At 36.9% G+C, this 27,897-nt stretch overlaps 2 protein-coding genes across 3 annotated transcripts in view; one reads left to right on the top strand and one right to left on the bottom strand.

Annotated features, from left to right (window-relative positions):
• The window catches only part of LOC121735168 (phosphatidylinositol 3,4,5-trisphosphate 3-phosphatase and dual-specificity protein phosphatase PTEN), a 61,522-nt gene extending 54,455 nt beyond the window's left edge, over window positions 1–7,067 (top strand). The window contains exons 9-10 of one of the 2 annotated variants that reach the window (XM_042125850.1): window positions 3,487–3,544; window positions 5,168–7,067. In XM_042125850.1, the coding sequence (XP_041981784.1) occupies window positions 3,487–3,544; window positions 5,168–5,171 (62 nt within the window). In that variant the 3' untranslated portion in view covers window positions 5,172–7,067. The remainder of the gene's footprint in view (window positions 1–3,486; window positions 3,545–5,167) is intronic. The other variant, XM_042125851.1, reaches the window with a different exon arrangement.
• A 2,624-nt stretch (window positions 7,068–9,691) lies between these two features.
• On the bottom strand, window positions 9,692–27,605 carry LOC121735266 (N6-adenosine-methyltransferase non-catalytic subunit). The gene is made up of 6 exons (XM_042126034.1): window positions 27,454–27,605; window positions 18,585–18,746; window positions 16,227–16,427; window positions 15,176–15,332; window positions 12,498–12,807; window positions 9,692–10,400 (listed from the first exon to the last, which is right to left on the bottom strand). Exons 1-6 carry the CDS (start codon window positions 27,517–27,519, stop codon window positions 10,157–10,159), a joined length of 1,140 nt encoding a protein of 379 aa, XP_041981968.1. The 5' UTR covers window positions 27,520–27,605; the 3' UTR covers window positions 9,692–10,156.
• Window positions 27,606–27,897: the final 292 nt, after the last annotated feature.

The following is a 27,897-nucleotide window of genomic DNA, read 5'->3' on the forward strand; positions in this document are numbered from 1 at the left end:
AGACTCGATAAATAGAAGCGTTCCTTGTGAATACCTCCGCTGTAGGTTGCAAGCCTAGCAAAGATCGACCCGTGTAAATCTCCCAAGTCAGCGGAATTTTTAAATCTTGCGGCATAGATGTAATGTTATATGGGACCGGTAACATGTAGTCTTTTGTTTATACTTGCTAGTAGCACCGGAACGCAACATTATGCGGCGCGCATATAGAAATATTTTGACAAAATCGCAATTTGAAAATTGATAAAATCTACTTGCGAACACTGTGTATGAAATCGAGATTCGAGCTATAAGAATTAGGCCCTATAGCTGTGTTTTTGTATCCGCAGCATTCTTATCTCTAGAACGCAGGCGTCCGTTGCTACGTCTCGACGGCCGTCACTATGATCTCTATACGATACGCCTATTATAAATATTATTTAAGTTACATAATATCTGAAACTTTCAATGTGACTCGCTGCGATGGAGTACAGGCTACTAGTAAAAATATTTAGACAGCAAAAATTCTGCTGTCTTTTTCTGATATAACTTTTATAGTTTATCGAATAAAGACGGGAGATATTTCGCTTTGTAAATATTTTATTAGTAATGAAGTTGTGTGTAACTGAATAGGGACTGTGACAAGATATGGTGACTAAAGCTGATAGCACATTTGTCAGCACCGTACGCGTCGAACGCACCGCGCCGTACCTTACCGCACCGTACATCTTTTCATACAACGAATTCTAAAATGCAGTGCGTTCGGAGCGTGCGTGCTGATAAATGTGCAATAACCTTAAATTGCTTTCGCGAAGCATGCAGAAATGCGCGAGCTAGAGGCAAATAGGGTCAATGCACGAACTTCAATGTGCTTCACGACCGGACATGTAATGGTCAGTTAGCGTATTGAATGTTGTCATTATTTGTCCACTTTTTATATGAGTAATTTAAAGTGTACGATGTTTCGTTGGCATTCGCCGCTCGAATACAAAGCGATGGTTAGAGATTGTAAGTAGGGCATATAATGCGAAACAGTCTCAGTCGGCTGTTACTTGGACTTTGAATATTTTTATTTCGTGGAATATAAGCCTAACCTAACAAACAAAACCTATATCCAAGATTAAGTTGGTAAAATATAGGTTTTGTTTGTTTTATACCTAAGAGTCAATTCAGTATAATAATTCGTGACGCGTATCGCATTTCTAAAGTACTGAATCTGTCTCGCAAATCTGTCAAATCCATATAAATTTAGAAATGCATCTACGCGTCGCGTTGCGGTCTAAATTGACCCTTAATATCAATTCTGACGGCTCACATTTCAAATCAATTTCATAAAAATTCGTATTTAGGCACGTATTTATACAGTGCGACTAAAACCACATAGCTACTTTATTACTCTCGTAATAAGGGTTTTAAAACTGGTAGGACCACAGAAATAAATCAAGATAGAACGGCGACGTACGTGCGTTGCTACGGAATCGCTGGTGTCAATTTTTGCTTTGCTTTTAGTTAAAACAAATAATAATTTATCCGTGGCAGGAAATACCTCCTTTTGACCGATTCACTTTCGTATTTCTGTTTTTAGAATTAGACACTGCACAATGAGGCATTTTTGCACAACCGCTCCGGTGTAATCAAGTTGAGACGTGCGCGCTGACTGAATGAACGTTCAACGAATCTTGCACGACAGAGCAAAATTGTAACACGCGTACTATCTTGATTTATTTCTGTGGGTAGGACAATAATTCCAGTAACAGTATGTTACATTTTAAATTCAAAATTAATCCAGACGGCGTTATTTAGTTATGTTATTGGGAATCGAAATTGTTTACCGGTATCGAAATCTTCGTATGTTGTTAGCTAATGGGGTAAGGCTGGTGCTATGTGTATTCTGGAAGACTGGAAAATTCAGATAACTGAAAATAGAACTCTGGGCTTATACGATAGAGTTGAAAATCGACCACACGTGACCCAAGTAAATAATATTAGCCCCCTTACTAGGAAATATTTCAGTTCAGCTTTTCGAGGTCCGCCATCTTGACTGTCGCGTAGCGTTTACAATATGCCAGACAAAGCGAAACACCAGGCTTAGCATGACAAGATTAGAAACGGGAGAGAATGGACTGACAGTTTTAAGTTACAAAATGGCGGATCACCTTTGTCAACCTGTCTTTGTCTATTCTTTCGAAGAAAGATCTGTTTCAATGGTAATTGGTAACCATGCTAAGCCTGCAGATCTTGTATGCTGCGATAAAATCTTGATAAGTAAGGGGGTTAATGTCTGTGTACTCGCTTAAATTATTGTATTAACCCACAGATCTTTTTTCAGTATTTCGAATGAGGGTGTTTGATATTCTGTTTGCCACCAGGTGCCGCTATGTAGCCTTAGGCTCTATCGTGTCAAACTGCAGTCATATGTCACGATATAGCTGTAATTTGCCACGATAGACCCCAAGGCTACATAGCGACACTTGCAGGGCTAGCGTAACAACAGTAGACATGGGAAAGAATCGACATACTGACAGATTTTATCGACAAAATGGCGGATTTCCATTGTCTAACTGTCACTTTATCTATTCTTCCGTAGAAAGAAACCGTTTCTATAGTGACCATGCTACACCTGCTGGTGGCAAATAGAATATCAAACACCCTTTTTTTCTCCAGGCCAAGTATTCCTAATCATATAACCCCAGCCAGCTTATGCATGAGACCGATTTAGCAACGTTGCAGCTTCATATGGTGGGGCGTATAGAAATTGCTTTCTATAGCATGAACGGTAAAACCTCATTACTAATAATGATATTTAAACAAACACTGCTCTATTCAAGATTCAGTCGTTGTCATTGTGTGACTTTTCTAAGGGACCCATCAGACAGAGAGCGGTCACGCGTTCAAGCGTTTGTGTTCTACGTTGAAGTGGTCAGTCACACAGGAGCAATTCTGACACGGTCAGAACGTATGAGTATTTCTATGTAACGCAATACAACACATGTTTGATAAGTCCCTCATATGCATGACAAAGACGAGCAGATATATATAAATATTTTTATTAGTATGGTGGTTCTAAGTCGACATGAAACTAATTACATTCTATCCTTTTCATAGTGTCGCTTGGAAAAAACTATGGCACATAGGTTTTTTAGCTATCTTATTCGTCATAAAAAGTTATAAGTATGTTCAAATGTGTAATATCACTTTAAAACCAGTTACAATTTTACAAAATGGCAAAATACTGTAACAAGTATACTCATTAGGGATATTTTATGAGATACTAGACGTATGCGAATTATAATTGCAATAGTGGTCCGCCCTGGCTCCGCCCGTGGTACATACATAGCCCATAGCACTCAGGGACATCTTAGCTATACATTGGTAAAATAATTTTTGAAATCGGTCTAGTAGTTCCTGAGATTATCGCGTTCAAACAAACAAACTCTTCAGCTTTATAATATAAGTAAAGATAAGAAAGCACGTACTAGTATGGTTTGTTGACGTCGCTGGTGTCCGCAGGCGCTGGCTGCGAGCGCGTGGGCCGCTACCGTCCGTTGTCGCCAGACACGAACAACACGTAAATATAGCGCCACGACTCTAGCTTGTCTATGCATGCTTTATCTATGCACGATTAACTATACCGCCGTCGACGCTGGCTAAAAATTTTAACTATAAACGTAGAAATAAATTGTGTACATTTTGTGTACCTATCCTACATGAAAAATACATTAAGGTCGGTCCAGTTATGTGTCATTTCCGATCCGATCGTCGTGACCGTATCGAACAAATTATACATATCTGCAGGGCGATTCGCGATTCCCGTTCGACATGGATTCGGAAACTTTACCGTGCGATCATTGGTCAATGCCTAGCGCGGCAAGCGTCGATGTCGCGCGGTGAAGTTTCCGAATCCGAGTCGAATTACGCATTGTGAATCAGGGCCCTGGACCCGGCTTTAGAGAAAAATCATAGTAGATGAAAGACATCATTTCTATCACCTCGTCGGCGATGGTAGAGGCACCATCACACTTATCTATGCACTTCATCTATTAATGCATGCATGCTTTTCACTCCCTCGCATGCGTCACTTCTAGGCATGCATTAAGTCTACATAAATATAGCCAAACTATATTACTGTATAATATTATTTTCGCTTTGTATACAATTTCTTTTGCTATACACAATACACTCCATACTGCCAAGGCAAAGATACACAAATATCTAATACGTCTAATACAAAAGTAAATCTAGCATTTGCATGTAATTAATTACTTTATTTTTTTCATATTATATTGTTTTTGACATTTAAACAAATCTCCTAATCATGTATAGCGCTACACTTACGTTTAAAATAATTTCCTGGCATGTAATTGGTAATATTTTCAAAACGTCGTCCTGATTTTCATATTGTTTAGTTAATTTGATCGTTACTTTATGTCTTGGGCATTTTTTTTAGTACTCAATAGCATGCTAGGAATTATTTCAAGGCCCTCGCTCGCTGGCGGCTTTAAAAATGGCGTTTTCTTTATTTTATTTAGGTTCAGATAAGGTACATTGGCACATTTTCTTTGTGTATATTAACATTTTTACGCTTATGTAAAAGTCCATTAATAAAGAATTGAACAGAAAACCTCTAGAGGTTCTTTGTTGATGTGTAAATATTATCGTTTTGTACATATTTGTTCTCACATACCTCTGTCCTTGTGGAATGTGTTATGTGTTTGGCAACATTGTTAGTGCAATTTTTAGTGCTGACAACACTCGTTTAATATCTCAGTTCCGCTTATACATAAATTTAAAAAATGTTGTCTACGGCTTGCTACTTGTTTTTTTCCCTTTTAGTGGAATTATTATAAAAATTGCACTATACACAATGGTATTCTGTTTTTAACCTTTTCATCCTCATTCACTTTACTTACTGCACTGATGGACACATCACACATGCCACATGAATTTTTAAACGCTCACCACATTGCTTATTACGCGTTTAGAAATTTTAAATTTCAAATATGAATTATTGGATGTGTATTACTTTAACTTTAAAAAATCCGATACTTCATATGGGGCGCATTCGATCAAAAACCATAAACAATATTTTGAAAGGTGTCAAAATTTAAATTTTGACAATTGTTTTTTTATTGGTCGAATGCGGCCAGTGGCATACGATGTCGAGGCTTATACTGGGTTTTTCCATTTTCAGGTGAATCCACATACTTGTGAGGGTGGCACGTGGGATCAGCACACTTCCATACATAAACCCCCGCTTAACTCCCGAACATTCTTCCCCGGAGTCTTAGTGGCTAAGACTAAGACTTAGTGACGTTGCTAAACGATTAGTGTTGTGTGTGTAATGTAGATGGGTTGTGCCATTGCCCGGACTTATTGTGATAGTGAGTGGACTGAGTCAACACTGCAGTATGCTGGAGCCTGGAGCCTCCAAGTGGAACACTTGCTAAACTGGTTATATAACATACCATAGACATGACATGCATTGAACCAAGTTGTGATCGCTTATTGGAGGAAGTTTGTTAACAAAAATGCCTCATGCGTTCTTGATAACAAAAAGCTTTGCTAAGTGACATGCCTGATGTCATTTGCGACGACTACTGTTAAATCAAGAAGAAATTATTTCGACGGCGAATTCGCATACAATATGTATGGGATTTGACATCCGGCATTTCAGTTGGTGATGAAATCGAATTTCAAATCTCATACATTGTTAGATTTCGATTTCGATAGTCGAAATTTTCAAAATACATATTTTCCTTCACATCTAATGATGATAATGCAGATGCTATTGTATGTTTGTCGCAAATCGTTCAGGAATCGTTCCACATTGGAAAATTAACGAACTTTGAAACATACTGTATGTGTTTGTGGTCACAAGATATTGTCTATTACGTAATTTAAAGTAAATCTTACGACTGAACGAGCAAAATGATTTTCTTTTCAGTTAATTTTTTATCTGTGCTAAGTGTCGCTTCGAGAGGTTTGTCTTGTTTATCGGAGAATCGTTTTTAAACTTGACTTTTCTTTACTGAACTCGCTCACGATTTCTCGCATTTTATGGTCACCCGTCAAGTCGAGTTTAAAATGATGTTCCAATTTTAAATATATATATTTTGTTAGTGAAAACGGCCAGTGTCATCGACTCAAAAGTCGTTTATTTTAATAGGTGTGTCTGGACTCCGGATAACATTGACAATATTCCATGTAGGAAATTGTAAATCACACAAAAATCCCACCCTTTGATATTTAAAAATAGAATCATAAATAGAAGGTAAAGTAGCGTTTTGGAAATTGTTGGTACGGTACGAGCAATCTAGCGCTGGAGTTGGTGTAAAATCTGTCAATCTGTCTGTCCCTCTCTAGAATCACCCGCCTCTTTCTGTAATGCTTTAAAATATTTTGTTATCGCCTGTATATTGTATACTAATATATTTTTAATGATTGTACTAAATATTCTTCTAATGCAAGATTTTTACATCGTTTTAGTTAGATTCTTGGAATTTGAGAGTACAAAACGCGTACATTTAGCAACTCGGCTGATTTGGTTTAGTTTACTTGTTTATCGCCATTGGAGTATAGTAAAGCTACGATTAGTTGAGCTGTTAATGATTTTTCTAAATAAATTCTCTGTTTTCTTATTCGTCTGTGAAAAAAGGTCCATAGACTACTAATTACTTTTTAAGCGTTTCATTTAATACCATCAATCTTAACTAAGAGGTAATAACAAATGCTACAAAAATATCCTTTTTAACTTTTTCTAATGCAGATAGATCTAAAAGAAGTACATTTATTAACTGTCTTCTGTTTAAAAATAATGCAATTAACATTTAAATATTACTACAGGCTTAATTATTTTAACTATTACCAATTGAGGCTTTACTATACTCTGGGAAATGAATAATTTTAAAGAAATACATGCCGTCAGGAGAGGCATATATCCCACCTAGTAACTTATGTGCGTTGCATTATTTTACTATAGATTTAAATCAAAATAATTATAGAATTCAGAATTATAGAAAAACTCGACTGTTTTATCTACTACATCCTACGAATAATAAAAACTAAGGAAAAGTAACTCCATCAAAAAACATGCTCCACAATACTTGTCAAAAAAGTGTACCTTAGGTACACATTTCAATACATTTGCAATATTTAAGTGAGCGGTACTAGGCTGACGTTACATGACAGATCAAAAGGAACCAAATTTAAAACGGTAATAGTATGGGAGTTACGATTCCTTAGTTTTTATTATTCGTAGACTACATCTAAACATATATAAGTAGCGAATGAAAGCATACATTTTTTCGGATTATCCATTACTAATAAACATTTTGTAATGCAAAGCACAAAAGTTTATTCGACGTAGTCCAAAATGGACGGTATTTTTTATTCAAAAGATCTCCAAACATTCTCGTCTTGCTTAGAAAAACGTTCTCTGAGGGCCAAAGCATAGACAAGTTTTAGGTTCTCTCTTTCAGTCATATTGAATTGAAAAGAGAAGCGTATACCTAATGAAACACCATTAGCAAAGCTACTTGTTTGCAGTACATTTTAATTTTTTTAGTCTTCAGTTGACGTTATGTTAGTAATTATTAATATTTTTTTAAGAAAATTTAATTCTTTTTAATCAATTGCCGCTAAACGAATTTTGACATGTAAAGTTTATTTGCATTTTACAATAATAAAAAAAAAATGATAAATGACAGTTTAATTATTTTCTGTGTTCAATTCCTAGACTTAAAAGAGGAGTTGACATCCTTTTGGGCTATGGTTGAACATGAAAGAACCGACCTGAAAAACTCTTTTTTTAAATTATTTATTGACAACTCTTTAGGGAGTCCTTTGCTCCAAAAAATCAAATAAAACAGTGTTGCAATTGCAAAAATATACAATGCTGATAACAGCCTTTTATTCGGAAATCGCTAAAAATATTGTAAAATGCAAATATAAATACTCTTACATATGATATTCAATTTTATTACATTCAAATTGATGCAGATTAAAATAACTAGTTTCTAAAGCTCTTCGCTGGTCGATACTTATGTTGATTACATGCACGAAATAAGTTTCAATTCGAATGTATTTAAATTGAAACACTATAAATTATAAATATTTTTATAAAAATCAAATGCAACAAAAGTTGCGTGTAAAATGGCGGCCCGAGTACGCATTGTGACGTCACTTCCGGCTAGTTCTGTGACGTTTTAGGTTTGTAAGGTTAATGAGTAATGAGTATGTTGTATGAACATCACCCGTAATTTAAGTTAATATGTATTAACTGTTATTTACTATTTAGTCTATATTTTTTGTACACAGCATTATTTGAATTCAATATCTGAAATATTAATTGTTTTTATGGTCTATAATAATTGGACAACGATGCTTCTATCGAAAGTGTATTGATGCAACCAAAATTCGTAAAAAAATATAAAAATCCAAAAAAAATTAGATAGGTGGAAAATTGGCGGGAATTGTATATATAATATTATAAACTAACCATTAAATATTGTCTCTAATACTTGTTAGGTTTCTTTTCAATTGATGTTCATAGGGTTAGGAAGGGTGAGCCTAAATGATGGTCTACGAGGATGGTAAGTTACACTAAGCTAGGCTAGGCGTTAGATTAGGAACGTCACAGAATCGCGCTCGAAATGTCACCTTGTACGGCCGCCATCTTGAAACGACAGAGTACGACAAAACCAGAGACAATCTGTATGTACATACTCTGTGAAGTCCCCACGGGTTCGATGAGGTTGCACTAGGATTTTGGGCAAATGGCCCCTAGCTCCAGTGACGCGTATACTTCCAATTTATAATTGTTTTCTAATTGTCACGAATTTCGAAATGTCTCATTTTATTAGTCTGTAATTAAATTGTCATGTAATTGTGTTTTTTTTCATTGGAATGTAAATATAGTGAATTACGTGTTTTATTTTTATTTTTTAATTTGGTCGATCGATATGTTACTATTATTTATGTAAGCGAAATTAGAATCTATTTGACGTCCGAGGTCTCGTGTTTATAATAGCGATTTGTCAGTACTGCACAAGTCGATACCAGGATTAATTTGCGATCGCCGTGTCCTCATTCCAGAGATTCGTTTCGTTATCGGTTCTCGAACTCGATCCCCATTTCCACTTCCATCAAAGGTTTAGCTTTAAAGATTGTTGTTTGCCTTATAAAAATGTGATCTTATGACGATATACTTGAAGGGTGTCGCGCGCGGCGCGGTCGGGACGCCTCGGGGCCTAGGGTCAATTCAGGCCGCAACGCGACGCGTAGATGCATTTCGGTACTGAATTGACAGACTTCAATTGCGTGAGAGTTCTTGCAAATCTGTCAAATCCATAAAAATTTAGAAATGAATCTACGCGTCGCGTTGCGACCTGAAGTGATAACGCACCGTAGGGCGAACTCTATTTAACGATATTTGGAGACATTTTACAATAAAGCTTTTTACGCCACCGACGAGACGTAGCGGCCGCGACGTCACATGAGAGATGCCTTGTAAAGATTACAAAATGAATTATGTAATTTAAGATTTGACAAAGTGTTTCGATAGGCTCAGCGGAGATATGTCAATTGGAAGCAGATACGAGTTTGGTGGGACTTTATTTGTCGACTTTTGTAGCTACACAATGTACATAAAATCAATTCAATCCACTTGCATGCTTTATGCGCGGTTTACCCTGTGAATGTTAGCAAAGGTTCTCTGTTTAAACTTAAATGTAGCAAATTCGGTCCCGGCCTCGCCTCTATGTTGTCTATGCCTCGTTGTGATTAGTTTTACGTTTTAAATTCCGAATCCGCATGCGAGTTCTAAGATTATTTGACGATGTGCAAATGAAGTCCTAATCAAATACTATAATAAACATTTTTTTATGAATCGTAAGGAATTTCTTAGTTCCACAATAATTAAAATATGTAAATTTTTCTTATCTTAGTAAGTAAAAGATCTCATATAACATATTTTTGTTTTGTCTTTTTTATATTTTGATGAAGTTCAGAATAGTCGAGTCGGTTTAAAGACAACCTATGTAAAATAAAATATATTGATGTATATAAGTTTCATTTTTTCCATGAACCCCATCCTCAACAATGTTGCTGCTAAGCTGGCATAATTTTTAAATGGATATTCACCAAAAGTCACATATCTAAAAGTCAAAAGTTTATTACAATACTATAGAGGGGCGCGTCCGCGGGAGCGCCGGTTGAATCCGCCCCTGCCGCGGGGGCGGGTCTTGTTGGTGGCCGGGGGGCTCTTGGGGCGAAGCGCCTCGATGCGCTCCGTGCACCCGGTGGTGTCCCGGCCTTCAGTGAAGTATGAAGCGTAGAGCTCCGCGTTGAAGTTGGAGTTGGTGAGCTCGTGGCCGATGGTGACCCAGCCGGGACGAATTGTCGAGTCCTTGCCGAACAGATGGACTCTGAAATTTGTTATTTTAAGTTATTTGAGTTTATATAACACTAGATATTCCGCGCGGCTTCGCCCGCGTAATTTAGGAATGTCACGGAAACCGTACATTTTTCCGCAAAAAAAAAATAGCCTATGTCCTTTCACGTGGTCTATTCTTCATGTGTGCCAAATAACATAAAAATTGCTCCAGTAGTTTCATAAGATAATAAGCAATTTTAAATAATTTCCCCCGTTTTATCCATACTTTCATTTATTTCTTCGCTCCTATTAGTCTTAGCGTGATAAAATATAGCCTATAGCCTTCCTCGATAAATGGGCTATCTAACACTGAAATAATTTTTCAAATCGGACCAGTAGTTCCTGGATTAGCGCGTTCAAATAAGCCTTTTCAAATAATTTCCCCCGTTTTTTCCACACTTTCCTCTATTTCTTCGCACCTATTAGTGTCCTATGTAACACTGAAAGATTTTTTACCAGTAGTCTAGTACCGTAATGGCTTTATTTACATGAATAATATTTGAATGCCTTTGAATGTTAATAAAAAAGTGAAAACTCAAAATTCTTGAATTTTTTCGACGGGCATCTCTTCTAAGCCCTTTTAAGATTAGCTCAAAAGAATTTAAAAAATTCTGGATTTCTTGTTTTGAAATAATCAGCATTTTTATGTTAACATTAAAATGGTGACTATTAACAAATTAAGAAAAACATAACAATTAAACAAATTGTAATAATTTATTTTAGTTGACGGATGTTTATTGATATGACTATAGTCTGTCAAGAAAGTGAAGAAATTAAAAAGTGGCAACATCGTAGTGTCATCCCTTTTTTCTTAGATTTGAAAGGGATGACACTACGATGTTGCCACTTTTTAATTTCTTCACTTTCTTGACAGGCTATACTTAGTACCCAAATTTTTTTATTCCTTCATTTAATATTAATCAGTTAAAATATTTTTTAGTTCACGTGGCATATTGCGGCAAATCACGAGAAAAACGAACTACGCGTTTTTACCGTTACGTTTTAAAGTTATAAGGATTGTTGATACAGTTCCAGAAGTTAGGAAATTTTTTAGGAAATTTCCTGCTCTTTATGGACCTATTTTCAAATTTTGACTATGTCAAATAGTTTTTGAAATATTAAAAAAAACCAAACCCTTTTTTGTCTATTGTTTATAACTTTTGAATTTTTTTTCAGCCCCTCTTGGAATTTTGATAGAATGTTCTAGAATCTAGATGGTATTCCGAATCGAATGAGCCTAAAATCATAATTTTCGGTGCGTGAGATCAGGTTTTGAGGAAAATGGCACTTGTGAACCAGAGTACAGCAGTTCCTGAGATTAGCGCGTTCAAACAAACAAACTTTTCCGCTTTTATAAAGCGGAAAAGTTTGTTTGTTTGATATAATATAGATATATAATAGATAATATTATATATTAGTATAGATTTTAATACACAGTTCAATTAATAATGGAAGCATGATGTAACAGCTGTCACCCAAAGGAATATAACCCAACCATGTACTATGTAGCCAACCATACTCATATTATCAATGCGGAACTGAGAAGTGTGTCTGTCTGTTTCTTTTTCATGCTTAAATTGCTGAACTAATTTTGATAAAATTCATCATATTATCAATGCGGAACTGAGAAGTGTGTCTGTCTGTTTCTTTTTCATGCTTAAATTGCTGAACTAATTTTGGTATGCAGGGCAGAAAGGACTTATGAATTTTTTTTGACTCGAAAATAAAAATGTGCGGTTCATGATTAACGAATTTTGACGTAACGGCGTTGCGGGCATCGACTAGTTATTGCATAAAGGTTTAAAAGGCGAGTCACGAATTTCACGACGCGAATCTAATTTACTGAAATGTTTTATTTTTGTGATATCTAAAGATTATTTTTATAAAATTAGGCGGCAAACGGATCGCCTGATGGAAAGAAACTACCGTCGCCTATGAACACACGCAACATCAGAAGAGTTGCAGGTGCGTTGCCGGCCTTTTAAGAGGGAATACATTCTTTTTATTGAAATTCCAATCTGAAATGCTGCGACGCAAGGCACATTGCAAGTGTTAAAGATAGTAACAGCAAATGAAAGATATAAAATACCTTCTCCGTCCTAAACAGAAGTGCTCCATGATGTGGAATATCTCTATGGGTTTCTCGGTGCTGCCAAACTCCGGGTCCTCAGATATGATGAGATCTATGTCCACGTTGGCGTGTATGAAGTCTCCATCCACTGATCTCCGGACTGTCCCCTTAATGCCCATGAGACAGTGTTCCTTCGTCCGCTGGAAGACGGCATTGTGTTCGAGGTTCTTGGAGTGGCCGGGGTTCTTGATGTTGGTCTTGATCCAACAGATATCCTCGCATCTTCTAAAGCCCCACTTCTTCAGGCATTCCCTGCCCATGTCTAAGCCTGAAAAATGAATTTAAACGCATGTTAGATGGTAAACTATTGATAGTACTATCATGTAAGAGATTTTCAGTATTGATTTTTTTTCGGCAATGTGTTATTGCAGTCGTAGAAGTTCCGGCATAACGCCTCCGTGGTCTAGTGGTACAGAGCGCGGCTCTTGACTGAGGTCGTGGGTTCGATTCCCGCGTTGGAAACATGTTATAACTTATAACCAAGTTTGGTTAGGACAATGCAGGCTGATCACCTGATTGTCTGACAAGTAAGATGATCCATGCGTCGGATGGGCATGTAAAAAGTCGGTCCTGCGCCTGATCTCTCGCCAGTCGTGTCGGTCTTCCGTCCCACTGGGTTATGAGAGTAAAGGAATAGAGAGTGCTCTTGTGTACTGTGCACACACTTGGGCACTATAAAATTACTCTTGCATAGCTGGCCTGGTTTCAATGAAACCGGCCACCGTCACCGAAACAGGTGTGGGAGCTATTATTATTATAATGGCGGCCATGCCGACAGTATGGGCGCCGCAGACTCGATCACACAAAAAGTGTGTCGTCTGCGATCTCCCTTAAGCGAGGAATTGACTACCGGGCCGCCCGTCACGGGCAGGTCTGTCGCATGTCTGCTCGTCAATTCCTAGGTACGGGCACAGACATGCCCGCCGGCCCGTGCCCGCAGCCTGCCCGCGAGATCGCATTTTTCCCGCGAGGGCACGGGCAAGTCTGTACATGAATGGTCGCGACGGGCGGCCCGTCGTCATTCGCGCCTTGGAGAGCGACTGGAGTGCAGTTAAAATATTATTTTAAAATATATTATTGTTAACAATACAAACATTAAACTTAAGAAAAGCAACAAAAATAGTTTTAACATTCGTTTATTTCCATTTACCGGTCGCATCCTTGTTTGTGGAAAGTTAAAAGCAAGGATTACAGAACACCGATCTACGTAATGCCGCTAATACAGCGAACTTATTGAAAAATCCAAAGAAATCAATGACGATGCTAATCTATCATTTGTTACAAAGAAGATTGAGTCCATGAGTCCACGACCGAGCTGTAGCCCTCTATCTATTCGACTGACTTGCCTGTTCTGTGTGTGTTCAATAGGGGCAAGCGGCAGACTTGTGCCAGACCGGGCGGCCCGCGGGCAGCCCGGTAGTGAATTCCCTGCTTTAGAGTCAGTGACAGCCAGACTCGTCATTTTATACAAGCTGAAAGTTTACCTGTATATACCCCTTTATAGGTAGGAATGAAAAGCGACTATGGAGTTTCGGTCGCGGTTACGTAATAGGAGGCATCCATTTCTGAAGGTCGATAACGTATACATATAAGCTAAATTTTTTATCTCACATTATTCGGGTTAACTGGAGGAATCTCGTTCCACTGAAACGATTTTGATAGGAATGCATTTACTTTGAGCCCCAAGAAAGGACATAGGATAGTTTCGGTCTCGAAAAATGTCCAACAGACATGATGACTATTTTTTTCTTATTGGTAATTGAAAGGCCCTTAAGAAATAGAAATATCGCTGAAAGAATGACTCTGATAGCTTAAAAATTCACCAAGATATGACAATTCAAACATCTCATAAAATAGACCTGCCCGAAACGCTCCATATAAAGTGCTACGAAATTATAACGTCAATCTTTTGTAGTTTGTATCGGGAGAGAACTTTGTTCGATAGGTTTAATAAATATTGCGTTTATGAAACAGGTTTCATAACAAAAGTTGCTTTTAATTGCATAAGTTATCGAATGGTATACAAATATTAAGAAATTTAATTGAAAAAAAAAATCGACTTGAATATCCTATTCTAAAATCTGTGATCCTACCTTTGAAGGCATAACAAAAAAAAAATACAAATGCTACCAAGCTGAAATTTTGGGATCACTTGTTTTTTGCCGTGATTTATTTTATTAACAAAATTCACTAATCTTTGACCTTCTCATCATCCCTATTCCCGCTTTGGACGACTTCTGACGTAGTTGCGGGTCTTCTCGACGGGTGAGTTCCCGAACCGGTGGACGGTGGTAACTGGTAGGCATCTTAGTCTCTACGTTCTTTCTTCGACGTTCAAAAAGTGTATTCATGATAAAAAATATATATAACTCTAAAGTGACTCACTGACATAGTGATCTATCAACGCACAGCCCAAACCACTGGAAGGACCGGGCCGAAATTTGACATGCAGGTAGATGTTATGACGTAGGCATCCGCTAAGAAAAGATTTTGATCAATTCTACCCCCAAGAGGTTAAAATAAGGGATGAAAGATTGAATATAATAATACTTCTAAACGCGAGCGAAGCCACGGGCAAAAGCTAGTTTTCAATAAAAATCTATTTTATTTATTTCCTCGAGTATTTTATACCGTACCCTCAGAGCTTCCGCACCACAGGAACACGAAGGACCTGGGCTGCGCCAGGTGGTGCAGGTCCAGCGCCTGCACGTCCGTCCACCGCCAGCCCGCGCCCAGCGGCGGCTCCACCAGCACCACGTCGAACTTGCTGCCCATCGACTTCAGGTCGAACGTCTGAAAGTTGTAGCAAAATACTAAGGGCCTGTTTAACCACTTCCTATCTAACACTACTACAAAAACGTGAAAAACGAAATGCAACGCGCGCGATCGCAAAATCACGACTTTGCACCACAGGCAATAAAATGTAAAAAAAAATTTTTGTAGCGTTACGTCAATAAGTGACAGCACGATTTTACGCCACAAGGCATGGCATACCCAAGTAGCCCCCCCCCCCCCCCCTAGATATAATAAACGTCAATTTTCCAGGCAGCAGGCCTATTATGAGCTCTTAAATCCATTCACTTTACGTCCCTATACAGTATACAGTCAGTATAAGGAATATAAAAGTCAATTTTCATGATTTTTCCATGCTTCGGCACGAATGGGCCGGCTCGACCGGAGAAATACCACGTTCTCACAGAAAACCAGCGTGAAACAGCGCTTGCGCTGTTTCGCCGAGTGAGTGAGTTTACCGGAAGCCCAATCCCCTACCCTCCCCTATTCCCTTCCCATCCCTACCCTCCCCTATTACCCTATTCCCTCTTAGAAGGCCGGCAACGCACCTGCAGCAGCTCTTCTGATGCTGCGAGTGTCCATGGGCGACGGAAGTTGCTTTCCATCAGGTGACCCGTTTGCTCGTTTGCCCCCTTATTTCATTAAAAAAAACATTGTATACCTATAATGTCTGTATGTGGTAGATTTTTTTTATTACTGAGGGGGTAACATTTTATACAATAACTAGCTGTCCCGGTGAACTTCGTGTCACTTTAAAACCTTCCCTGGACTTCTACGAATATTTTAAGACTAAAATCAGCCCAATCCGTTCAGCCGTTTTCGAGTTTTAGCGCGACTAACACATTTGAAAATTCATTTTTATATATAAGATTGCAAATATTTTCAAAACCATACCTTCAAATCACATTTTAAGTACATAGGAGGTGTGGCAGTGCGAGATATCAACTCGTCCTTGAGTTTGATGAGCTCTCTCAGCTTGGGGTATTCCTCGAAGCGGTCAGCCAGCCCCACATCACGAATAAAGTTCTGCGGCCTTTGGCCAGTGTCTACGAAATGCTGGCAGTAATCATTGTGCGGATTTGATGACTGTGTGCCCTGAAAATATAATATACTCCAATGAAAATGTGTATTTTCATTAACATTTTATAAAATTATCATAATTTTTTTTCAATTTGTTTTGACATTCAGTCTGCACATAACAGCACATTGACAATTATGGCTGATTTACACGTATTAAGTTGATAAGTATTTAACTAAATTTTAACTTAATTTTAAGTTATTAATTGCATGTAAACACACAATTTAGGAGCAAGTAGTAAGTTAAAATTTAGTTAAGTACTAAACAAGGAAATTAAAATTTTGACTATTTTGTGTTAAGTTGGCAGGCGGGGCTTGTCACTTGATACATTTCGGGCAGGCACTTCAAATTACTACTTATCTACTTAATACGTGTAAACCAGCCCTTAGAGCTCTAAGAAAAATGTATACAGTAGGAAAATCATTTTCACGCACACGTAAACAGATTTGTACTAGGGCATATAACCGGACCCTATTTTCAAAAGCCGGGTTTTCGGGTTTTTGTAAAATAAAAACCGGGAACCCGGGTTTATCGGATTTTTTCGTTTTTTTTTTTACAATTCAAAATTAACAATGCGATAATACTTTACATATGATTTTCTGCGATAGCCAGCACCTACCCAGAATACTATTTAAATACCATTGTCTGGGGTCACGGGCCACATCAGTGCCCAACCAAGTCTCGAGTAAACGGACATGAATGTATCATACTTTCTACGACTATTTTACCTCCCCTATATTTTGAATCTTATCAAAGTTTTAAAACAAGCTGACGTGGGAGAGCCATGCTTCGGCACGAATGGACCGGCTCGACCGGAGAAATACCACGGGCTCACAGAAAACCGGCGTGAAACAGCGCTTGCACTGTGTTTCGCCGAGTGAGTGAGTTTACCGGAGGCCCAATCCCCTACCCTTTTCCCTTCCCTACCCTCCCCATTACCCTATTCCCTCTTAAAAGGCCGGCAACGCACCTGCAGCTTTTCTGACGCTGCGAGTGTCCATGGGCGACGGAAGTTGGAAGGAAAAATACAAATATTATGCGTGCATTTTATCAGCAACGGTTGATACAAGTTACACCGATATGTCACTAACCAGTGGCTGCCTTGCCCACCATCAAAAGTCTAAGGTACTTTCATTTCAGCAGACTTAGAACCCTTTGAAGCTGTCCACACTTTTCTTTATTTTTAAGCCTTTGGTGACAAAGTAAAAAAAACTATGGTCAGTCACTGAATGTTGTTTGAAAACTATAAAATAAAAACTCATTTGTTAACACTTGTTAAACAACAAGACTTAGCTTCTATGAGATTTAAAAACTTTTTGCGATAGATACATATAGATTGCTTGAAGAGACTTGGCGTTTTTACATTTTGGTAGGATTTTCAAAATATTAATGCTCTAAAAACGAAACTTGTACTTGTGAAAAATTTAAATAATTAAATCTATAAGTACTTATGTTATAAAGATAAAGAATGTGTTTGTTAGTTTGTTATAAATACCTTAAATAAGGTCTTGCATTTAATAATAATCAAGTAATCGGCCAAGTGCGAGTTGAACTTGAACGAAGGGTTCCGTACCATTTTAGAGAAAAATAGGAAAAAAAATGTTATTTTGTGTATGGGAGCCAACCTTAATTGTTTATTATATTTAAATTTTATTATTAAATTATTAAAGTATAAATACAACTGAGTATATTGTGAACATTTCAGGTTCAGGACAACCTACCTGTTGTCATCATTGATACGGAGCTAAAAATGTTTAAAAAATCACTTTTGTTGTATGGGAGCCCCCTTAAATATTTAATTTAGTAAGTTTTTAGTATTTGTTATTATAGCGGCAAAAGAAATACATAATCTGTGAAGATTTCAACTCTCTAGCTATTATCGTTCTTATGTTACAGCCTGGAGACAGACAGACAGACAGACAGACATCGAAGTCTCAGTAATAGGGTCCCGTTTTTTCCCTTTGGTTACGGCAACAACCCTAAAAAAAGAAAAACCTGGGTTCCACTCTTGAAACCCGCGTTTTTCGTGATCCGCAAAACCCGGGTTTTCGTGAAAACCCGGTCTCAATGCCCTAATTTGTACGCACAGATGTAATTCAATTATGGTTTCGTTTGACAGCTCGGGACCGTTTCTCTATTCTGCTAGGTATATTAACTTTATGGTTCTACTGTACCTTTAAGAATGTAGACGAGTCAGTATAGACCAGGCTGTCTGGCTCTTTAGAAGCTGGCTTTTCATTGTCCTCAGTGTACTCGGACACTACTTGTTTCTTCGGCTGGACATCAACGGTAGCTCCCAACGCCTGTCTCAGTTCACTTACACTGGAGACTCCTAGCTGTAAATTGCCAATGCCATAATTTGCTCACATATGGATCTACAGACGCGGTCATTTCAAGTGGTCAGTTTTGCGTTATTTGTTGTATTACGTTACCAGATGACGCCCGCAACTCCGTTGCGCCAAAACTCGTTTATCGCGCAGAAACCGTACATGTTTCCAGGACAAAAAGTATCCTATGTCCTTTCCTGGGGCTCAAAGTATCTCCATGCCAAATTTCAGCAAAATCGGTTCAGCGGTTTGGGCGTGAAGAGGTAACAGACAGACAGACAGACACTTTCGCATTTATAATATTAGTATGGATATATGTATCTGACCGCGTCAGAAATCCTCCTGTGTGACTGACCTCTCGAACGCAGAAAGCCTGAACGCGTGACCGCTCTCTGTCAGATAGGTCCCATAGATGATTATGAATACAACTATGACATAACTTATTTAAACCATCAATCCCAAGCGGCACCCGGCTGTTGCATAACAATTGAAAATCTATTGTGTCTGCGAACCCCACGATCGAGGTAAAAACAGTCATATATTTTAATGTTACATGCTTTATTGCAGATTTTAGAAAGCTGTTGATTCTCCCTTGAAAACAGAGTTAGAAAAATAAAGCTTAAAAAACTAAAACCCGACTACTAAAACACGCTCTAAAAAGTGCGAAACTTTATAGGGATATGGAAATGTTTAAAGGATAGCCGTGATCGTATGTATACCCTTTATTATAATATTATTCTATAATGAATCTGTTTTGCTATAGTAGGTGGCATACGACTTCGGCTATAATTTAAACATTTCCATATCCCTATAAACTGTTTTCTTGTTTCGCACTTTTTAGAGCGTTTTTAGTAGTTGGGTTTTAGATTTATAAGCTTTATTTTTATTTCAATTATTTTGGGGCCAAGATTCACTTGATCTTAACCTAGCCAACTCCTCAAATGATCGAGGATCATGAGGATGCTTTACAATTTATTTTGGTCCCCCCAAGTTCCGACTGAGGGCCAAGCCCTCCACATAGGTAATTAAATGATACTCAAAAAGTGTACGTTTAGTTTAGGGTACAATAATTTAACTTTTAATTTATATAACTTTGTTCCTATATGGCTCAGTTGGTGGGCTGTTGGTAGCTCAAGCTGGGGGTCGCGGGTTCGAATCCCGCCGACGGAACAAGAAGTTTTCAAAGTTCCTGGGTCATGGATGTGTATTAAATATGTGTATCATATAATAAAAATCCTAAATATTATATGTATAGTATAAAAGTATTAAATATATTTCCGTTGTCTGGTACCCGTAACACAAGATGTTCAGTTACTTACCATGGGGCCAGACTAACATGGTGTGAAGCGTCCATAGATATTATAGAGCTTCCATAGATATTATAACTACGCAAAGTTCTGGCCGAGGGTCGAGGGTTCAGCCCTCCATATAGGTAATTAAATGATACTCAAAAAGTGTATGTTTAGTTTTTATTTATTTTATTTTATTTATAGCCTTTATTTCAGACTTGTTGGATTTTTCTTTTAGCTTAACCCCCTGACTCTAGAGGGTCAGTAGTCTGTTTGCCCTTTGGCAAAGGCCTCCCCATTTCTTTCCATTCTGTTTTGTTTAGCGCTGTCCATGTCCAAGTTTTTCCTGCCTGCTTTCATGTTTAGTTTAGTGTACAATAATTTCACTTTAATTTATAACTTTGTTCCTAAAAAGGAGAATCAAATCGCAACAGTGACAACGCGACAACATTTTCAGGTGGGGGAGAATTGGTACAGGCCAGAGGCGAAGCCCCCCCAAGGTAATAGGCTACTTGACCTCATTTTTTTCTTCATGCTTATCGCTTCATAATCATTACTTATTACAAAAAAACCTAATATTTTAATATTTTACACAGTAGAAACCCATAAAAATGTTTATTGAAAAATATGCCTTATAAATGGCGCCGAAAACACTGTCCGCCATAGTGTGACGTCATATGTTTTGTATTTTAAGCTCTCTTTATTGAACATTTTTTTATATGCTAAATGTACGCGTCTAAAAGTGCCCAAAAATTATAAAAGAATTAAATAAGAAATTAGAAATCATTTGTAATGTTGAAAACTTTTCAGAAAAGTTTTGGCCATTTCATTTCCCGTCTACAATAAATGGAGATAATTTATAAAACTGATGTTTTATTTGAATTATTCAAGAAAATATATTTTACAAATCTTTCTAGGCTTATTTTTATTATTTATGTACAAATTAACTTACAAATAACGAGCGCGATAAATAAAAGATATTTTTTTTTTTTTTTTTCAAATTTTTAGCGAGGCTTAAAATGCGCTTGGCATCTATGCCAGCCTCATAGTATTATTCGAAATTATTAAAAATTAAACCATGCGACCCTTCATTGACAATAAATAAAACATTATTAAGGTGTGGGCCTCTTGCGAAAGAGGCGACGCCAAAATAATATTAATTTGCCCCCCAAACAAACCTCCTGAAAACAACCGGCCCCTGAGACCACGATTCCGTCCACAATCCACCAACAAGTGCATTAAGTCCTCTGCAACCCCACAGTGAACACAAAGAGGGGACTCCCTCTTTCCTATCATATGATTGAACTTGTTGAGTGGAACGTGTCCAGATCGCATCCTCATAGCGGTAACCAAGCTAGACCTGGAAATATTGGTGCCCTCAAACCATGGCCTCAGACAAGGTACACAATTCAATGTCCGGTACCAAATACCCTTGGAGGAAGAACAATCAATAAACAATTTCCTCCACCTATCAATACAAATTTGCTTAGCTACATGAAAAAATTCTGTGTAGTATGGCTGTATATGAGAAGACACATCCCGACCATCACAGACAGCCTCTTTTGCCAGTTGGTCAGCCATCTCGTTGCCTAATAAACCTATATGGGAGGGTATCCATTGCAGTCTAATGCGAAATGTTTCATTGAGGTCATTTAATATTTTAAGAATATCGTATGCAATAGGTACTCCTCTAGCTCCCGAGACGCAACGAATAAGGTGCTGAAGTGCAGACATTGAATCTGATAAAATAACAACCCGACATAAACCATTATTCTGAGCATATCGAAGTGCTTCCAGAATTGCAATAAGTTCAGCTCTCATGATAGAAATGTTTCCTCCAAGTTTTAATTTTGATGAAACATTCCTTTGTACATCAATGAATGCGGCACCAACACCCTCATCATTTCTAGACCCATCAGTAAACAACCTGTGATAACCGGGATATGTGACATGTAGATCATTTACAGTGAGAGATCTTAATAATGAAATATTAAAATTACGTTTAGATTGGGTTACTCCTTCGACCCGAAGTCTCACAATGCTTTTAATGTCAATGTAGGACAACCACACATTCATTTGGAACATCTCCAGGCTAGAAGCTGTATACAAAGGTCTATCCTTAAAAAGGTTATAAATTTCAATTAAATTAGGAGTGTTCCTCCCTCTCCAAAGGTTACTAAAGAGTGTTAGATGTTCTATTTTCTTAATATTTTCATTACAAAGTGACACCGACTTTAACCAATATTTACATCCGAGCCAAAGTCGACGAATGTGTAATGGTGCAATACTTAGCTCGCTTTCCATCACATGAATTGGAGTGCTTCTTATAAAACCGCCACAAATTCTCAATGCTCTATTTTGTACCAAATTAAGTTTATTCAAATGTGTCTTTGCTGCAGTTCCATATAAGAAGCTACCATACTCAATTCGACTTCTGATAAGGGAAAAATATAACCGTCTCAAATGTATCGGGTGAACACCCCAGGAGCACCCTGACAAGACTTTTAAAACATTGAGAAGTTTGTAACATTTTTCAGTTATTTTATTAATATGAGCACTCCACTTCAATGAAGAATCAAGCCACATTCCTAGATATTTAACTTTATTAACATTTTGGAGAGCATGACCATTCATATTAACGGTAACATTAAGATTTTTCCTAGTTTTTTTAAAAATACAAATATTGCTTTTTTCTTCAGACAACATTAAGCCAATATTACATAAAATATCTGTTAAAACTATGATTGCCTCATTAAATATTCTCTCTGCTAAGTTAAAAATCTTATAATCTAAAGTCATATATATAACAAAATCATCAGCATACTGTGATATCCTAAGGTTGACAATGATATTACTGATATTCCTTGTTAAAATGTTAAATAGTAATGGAGACAAAGGGTCACCCTGAGCCAAACCTTTACAAGCAAGTCTACAAATACATTTATGCCCAATTAACATCCTGCAGTTTCTATTAGAAAGAAAATTCCATAAGTAAATACAAATTTTACGACCAATACCTAGCCTGTCTAAGTCTCTTACAAGAGCAGCTATATTCACATTATTATATGCGTTAGTAATATCTATAAAGCACGCTATTGTTGCTTTATTGTTAGCAAAACCTGTCTGAATATCAGTAATTAAGCCAGTAAGGTTGTCAAGACTTGATCGAGTACGTCTAAATCCAATCGTGGACACTGGTAATAAATTTCTATGCTCAACGAACCATTCCAACCTCCTTAATATAATAAGATGAAACAATTTACACGGGCATGACATTAGTGAAATCGGTCTTAAAGCAGAAGGGGTATTGGAATCGCGTCCAGGTTTGGGAATAGGGATCACAAGAATATCTCTCCACTGTTGAGGCACTTCGCCACTAGTCAGAATAAGATTATACAATTCCACTAAAGCATTTTTAGCATTATCTGGTAAGTTAAATATCATGGAATATGATATATTGTCTGAACCTGGAGATGTGTCCTTCCTTTTAAGACAATTGTTAAGCTCTGCGAAGGTAATCTTAGTTTCTAAAATAGAGGGTTGATCATTAATTAAATAAGGTTGCTGTTCTCCTACTGTATCTGGCGTAAGAGAGTATAACAAATCTTTAGCTTTAATAGGATCTATAGGAGCATATTTACTGCCACCACCTTTAAACCATCTCATCTTACGCCACATATCAGGAGGGGAAGTTTCATAATCAATGCTAGAACAAAATTCAGACCAACCATCATAACGAGCTTTTTTGATTAAAGACTCTGCTTCTGAGAATTTCTCCTTATAATAAGAATAATTATCCGGGGTAGGATTGCGTCTGACCTTCGCTAAAGCAAGTCGTCTTTTAGCCACTGCTTCCGATAGCTTAGAGTTCCAGTAAGGTTTAGGCTTAAATTTAGAGTCCAAATCCTGACTAATCTTAATCCAGGGAATAAATGTATCAGCAGCATTTTGTATAATATTAAAAACAGAATCATAGCACAACTGAACACTAGGCACATACACCCAATCAGTAAAGTCTTCTTCAATTTTTTCTTTAAATTTATCCCATTCTGCTTTTTTATAATTTCTCCTTTTAGTATTAAGTCTAGTCTTTTCAAACCCAAAATTCATTTTAATCATAATATGGTCACTACCTAGTGATTCATTAATTGTCTTCCACGTAAAATTAATAGCCACATCAACTGAGGCAAATGAGACATCAGGTGAAGTACATTGGATCACATCATTCACCATTTTAATTCTAGTATGACTACCATCATTGAGGCACACATAATCGTTTTCAAACATTGCCTGATAGATTTGTTCGCCTCTTCGATCACTTTTCACAGACCATAGTGTATGATGTGCGTTCATGTCACCAACTATGATGGTCTCGGACTCAAATAAATTGAAAATTTCATTCCAGTCATCTTGACTAGTGTTACCAGAGGGGGGGCCCGGACAGTATATGGATATAACATGCTTCAAACCAGGAACATTGTAAATATGTAAAATTAAAACTTGAAAATCTGTATTTGACATTCTAAAAGTTTGTTGACTTGACTTAACAGATTTATGTACAAGCGCACAAACCCCACCATATGAGTCACTTCGGTCAGTTCTGAATATGTGATAGTTGTTGATATTGATATAGTCATCATGCGAAAGCCAGGTTTCACTAATTAATGCCAAATGAATTTTTTCCCGAATCAAAACTAGTTCTAAATTACGTAATTTTGGAGAAATACTGTTTGCATTCCACTGAAGAATGTTCATGACACCATCTAGTTTCTTATTAAATCTTGTTTGTGACATTATATGCATCAGTTATTAACTTCAATATATATTCAGCACTAAAATAACTTTTGCAGAGCTCTATAACTAAATCTTTAACAATAGAGAACACCATATTGATTTTAGTTGAAGTATCATTATCTGAAATAATTATCTCACAGACACGATCCAAAAACTGTGAAAATAAGGATTTCTTGTGCTTTCTCTTTTTCAAGTTTCTACTCTCTTCCTCTTTCCCTGACTCCATACTTTTGTCTTCATCTGAACTTAATGTTAATTGTAACTCACAAGATTCAATCTTGTCTTTCTGTTTTTTACTTTTCGTCCTTTTGTTATTTTTAGAAGTATTGCCTTTCGATTTAGACGAAGTAGGCTCAACTGTTTCTTGAATCTCCATGTCCTCCTCATTATAATTTTTTAAAACATCTGCGTAGCTACGACTCATGTTGCTTTTTTCTGTCAATATTCTCTTATTTTGCTCTGGATCTATAAAACGCTCTCTATTATTTAAATCTCTTTTTTCTCTCTCTCGGTTGACCGAACGCAAAGCCACTTTATAAGTGGTGTTGTTTTGAGACATATATATGCGAATATTCCTCTCCCGAAGGAAAGCTGGGCACTCACTCTTAAAAAAGGACATATGGTTGCCTTTACAGTTCACACATTTAAATATCTCAGTTGTGCAGTTAATGTGTTCACCACCACATTTCGGACATACCTGGGATTTAGCCGGACAGAAATGTTTCACATGGCCATACTTCCAACATTTAGAACACTGAGTGACAGGGAAAATGAATGGCTCCACTCTCATACGGCAACCATATGCTTTAACATATGTTGGTAGAGTGGCACCTTGAAATGCAATTCTAACAGTTTCGGATTTCACCCATTCACCTCCTTCATTCTTCTTCAATAATCTTTTTATGGCCAATATTTCAACTTCACATTCTAAAATTTCCTTTATTTCTTTTTCTTCCATATCCATATCAATACTCGAATTATTCCATATGAATAAATAACTTCACTTGTTTTCCTGCATATCCAACCTCTCTTTTTGTTATTTTCACAATTCATAAATTTCTCTGCAGCACAACTGGATTTAAAACGAATTAAAACTTTATACGGATTTTTGTAGGAAACTTTCTCAATATCTTGCACATTTTCTGCATTTAAAATCTTAGCAAATGCCAGCTGTTTTGGTAACAGATCCTGAGAAGACACTGCAACTTCATAAAAGCTAGGTACATCCTCCATTACTTGAGATAAATTTCCATTATCGTGTGAGGGTGAACGTCTCAAATTAAGTTTTTTCTTTCTTGTTACCATGACAAAACCTTCATTATCTTCCACAGCACTAAATTCATCCCTTGTTCTCTTTAAATTACTCGACACACTACAATTTTCTTCACTCCTAACCTCAAAACTTCCACCTACATCTGAAGGGTTATAAGCTGGCGATGAGCCTAATATTGTTCTACGAACATCACTAGCACTCATATAAGTCACATCCGGATTAGGAGGAGGTTCCTCCTCACTCATATCACTCATTTTTATGGAAAACTTTCACCACCAAAAACTGAGGGTAGAAAAAAAAAACAAACAAGGATCTTCACGCAATGACAACTGACGCGAGACTGATAAAAGATATTAAATTACGAATAGAATGACGTCACATCCAATTCGGAAGTACCGCAAAAGCGTTTTCGTCAGTACAAATCCTATTTTCATAAAATCATATTTTTAAATCGACTTTATTTATCAATCATAAGCTTTTATTTGATGATACGGGTGAAATACGGTTTCCTAGGGCAAGTTCTTCTAGAAATATGTATTTATTCAATGAAATTGAATATAGGTCAAGGAGCCTATTAAATGACACCCAAAAAGTATATGTTTAGTTTAGGTTATTGAATCAATTGAAGTGTAATATTAGCTCTTAAGATTAGGACATATTGTAAGAAGGGTTTATTATTTTGAAGGTTGTACCTATAGAGTTGTTTATTATATCGAATTATTTATTATAGAAAATAAGTACTTACCTAAGAATTTGCATGCTATATTATTAGTGAAAAGTGTGATCTAAGAAAGACTATTAACTGTAACACCAAAACGTACCACTTTTGAAGCAAATAAAGAAATATGATTAAGAATATGAATAATGTTATAATGTTTACATATTTGAAATGTGCTAATAAAGCTCTTTTGATACCCCACACGACACTGTCAGGAAAAATATTTTTTTTTGTTCTTTACTTTCAGTCCCTTAAATGGTGCTACAGTCAAATTAGAGTTATGTCATGTAGCCTATAAGTTATAATCAGTGCGGCGGACAATCAAGAGGCTTCTAACAACACCTCATTTGTCCAAATGAGATAAGTAGTTTTAAAGTTCCGAGGGAACAGATGAACATCCATACCCACATACATACATACATACATACAGGCCAAAATCATAACCCTCTTTTTTGCTTCGCCGTAGTCGGGTAAAAAGAATGGTGGAATGTGGATAGTCATTGATATAAACGAGTGTAATGCAGAAGTTTTCTAGTTTACAATTTAGTTTCTTATTTGTTTGTATTTTAATCCTTAATTTCATAAATAAGTAATAAAATATTATGTCGAGGTTAAGTTTTTACAAATAAACTTATTACTTACCGTTTGTGCCAGGAGCTTTTTACGTTTTTGGGAACGCTCCCTTAGTTCTTTTAACTTTATACTCATATTTTATAAGTTATGACCATTTATAACTGATAGCATCTTTATTATTTATTTGCACTGCATTTGCATTTTGCATTTTTGCAAGCACAGATTACAAGCACAGAACATTGACGTTTGACAGAACAAGCCACAAGCAGCACAGATTACTAGTATATATTCGTACAAGCAGTGTTGCCAACTTTTTTTTTACTAACCCACCAAATTCAGCAGCGTAAACCACCAGAAACCGCTAAAACCTAAATGGCCTCTCAAACCACCAGAATTCCACTAAATAACGTAAAGACAACAACAACCTATCTGAATATAATTTGAAAATAATACAACAACAACATCATTATTATTATAAAATAATTTTTGTTAAGTACTACATTAAGGAAAACT

The sequence above is a fragment of the Aricia agestis genome, chromosome 17 (assembly GCF_905147365.1).
Source record: "Aricia agestis chromosome 17, ilAriAges1.1, whole genome shotgun sequence".
Taxonomy (NCBI): Eukaryota; Metazoa; Arthropoda; class Insecta; order Lepidoptera; family Lycaenidae; genus Aricia; species Aricia agestis.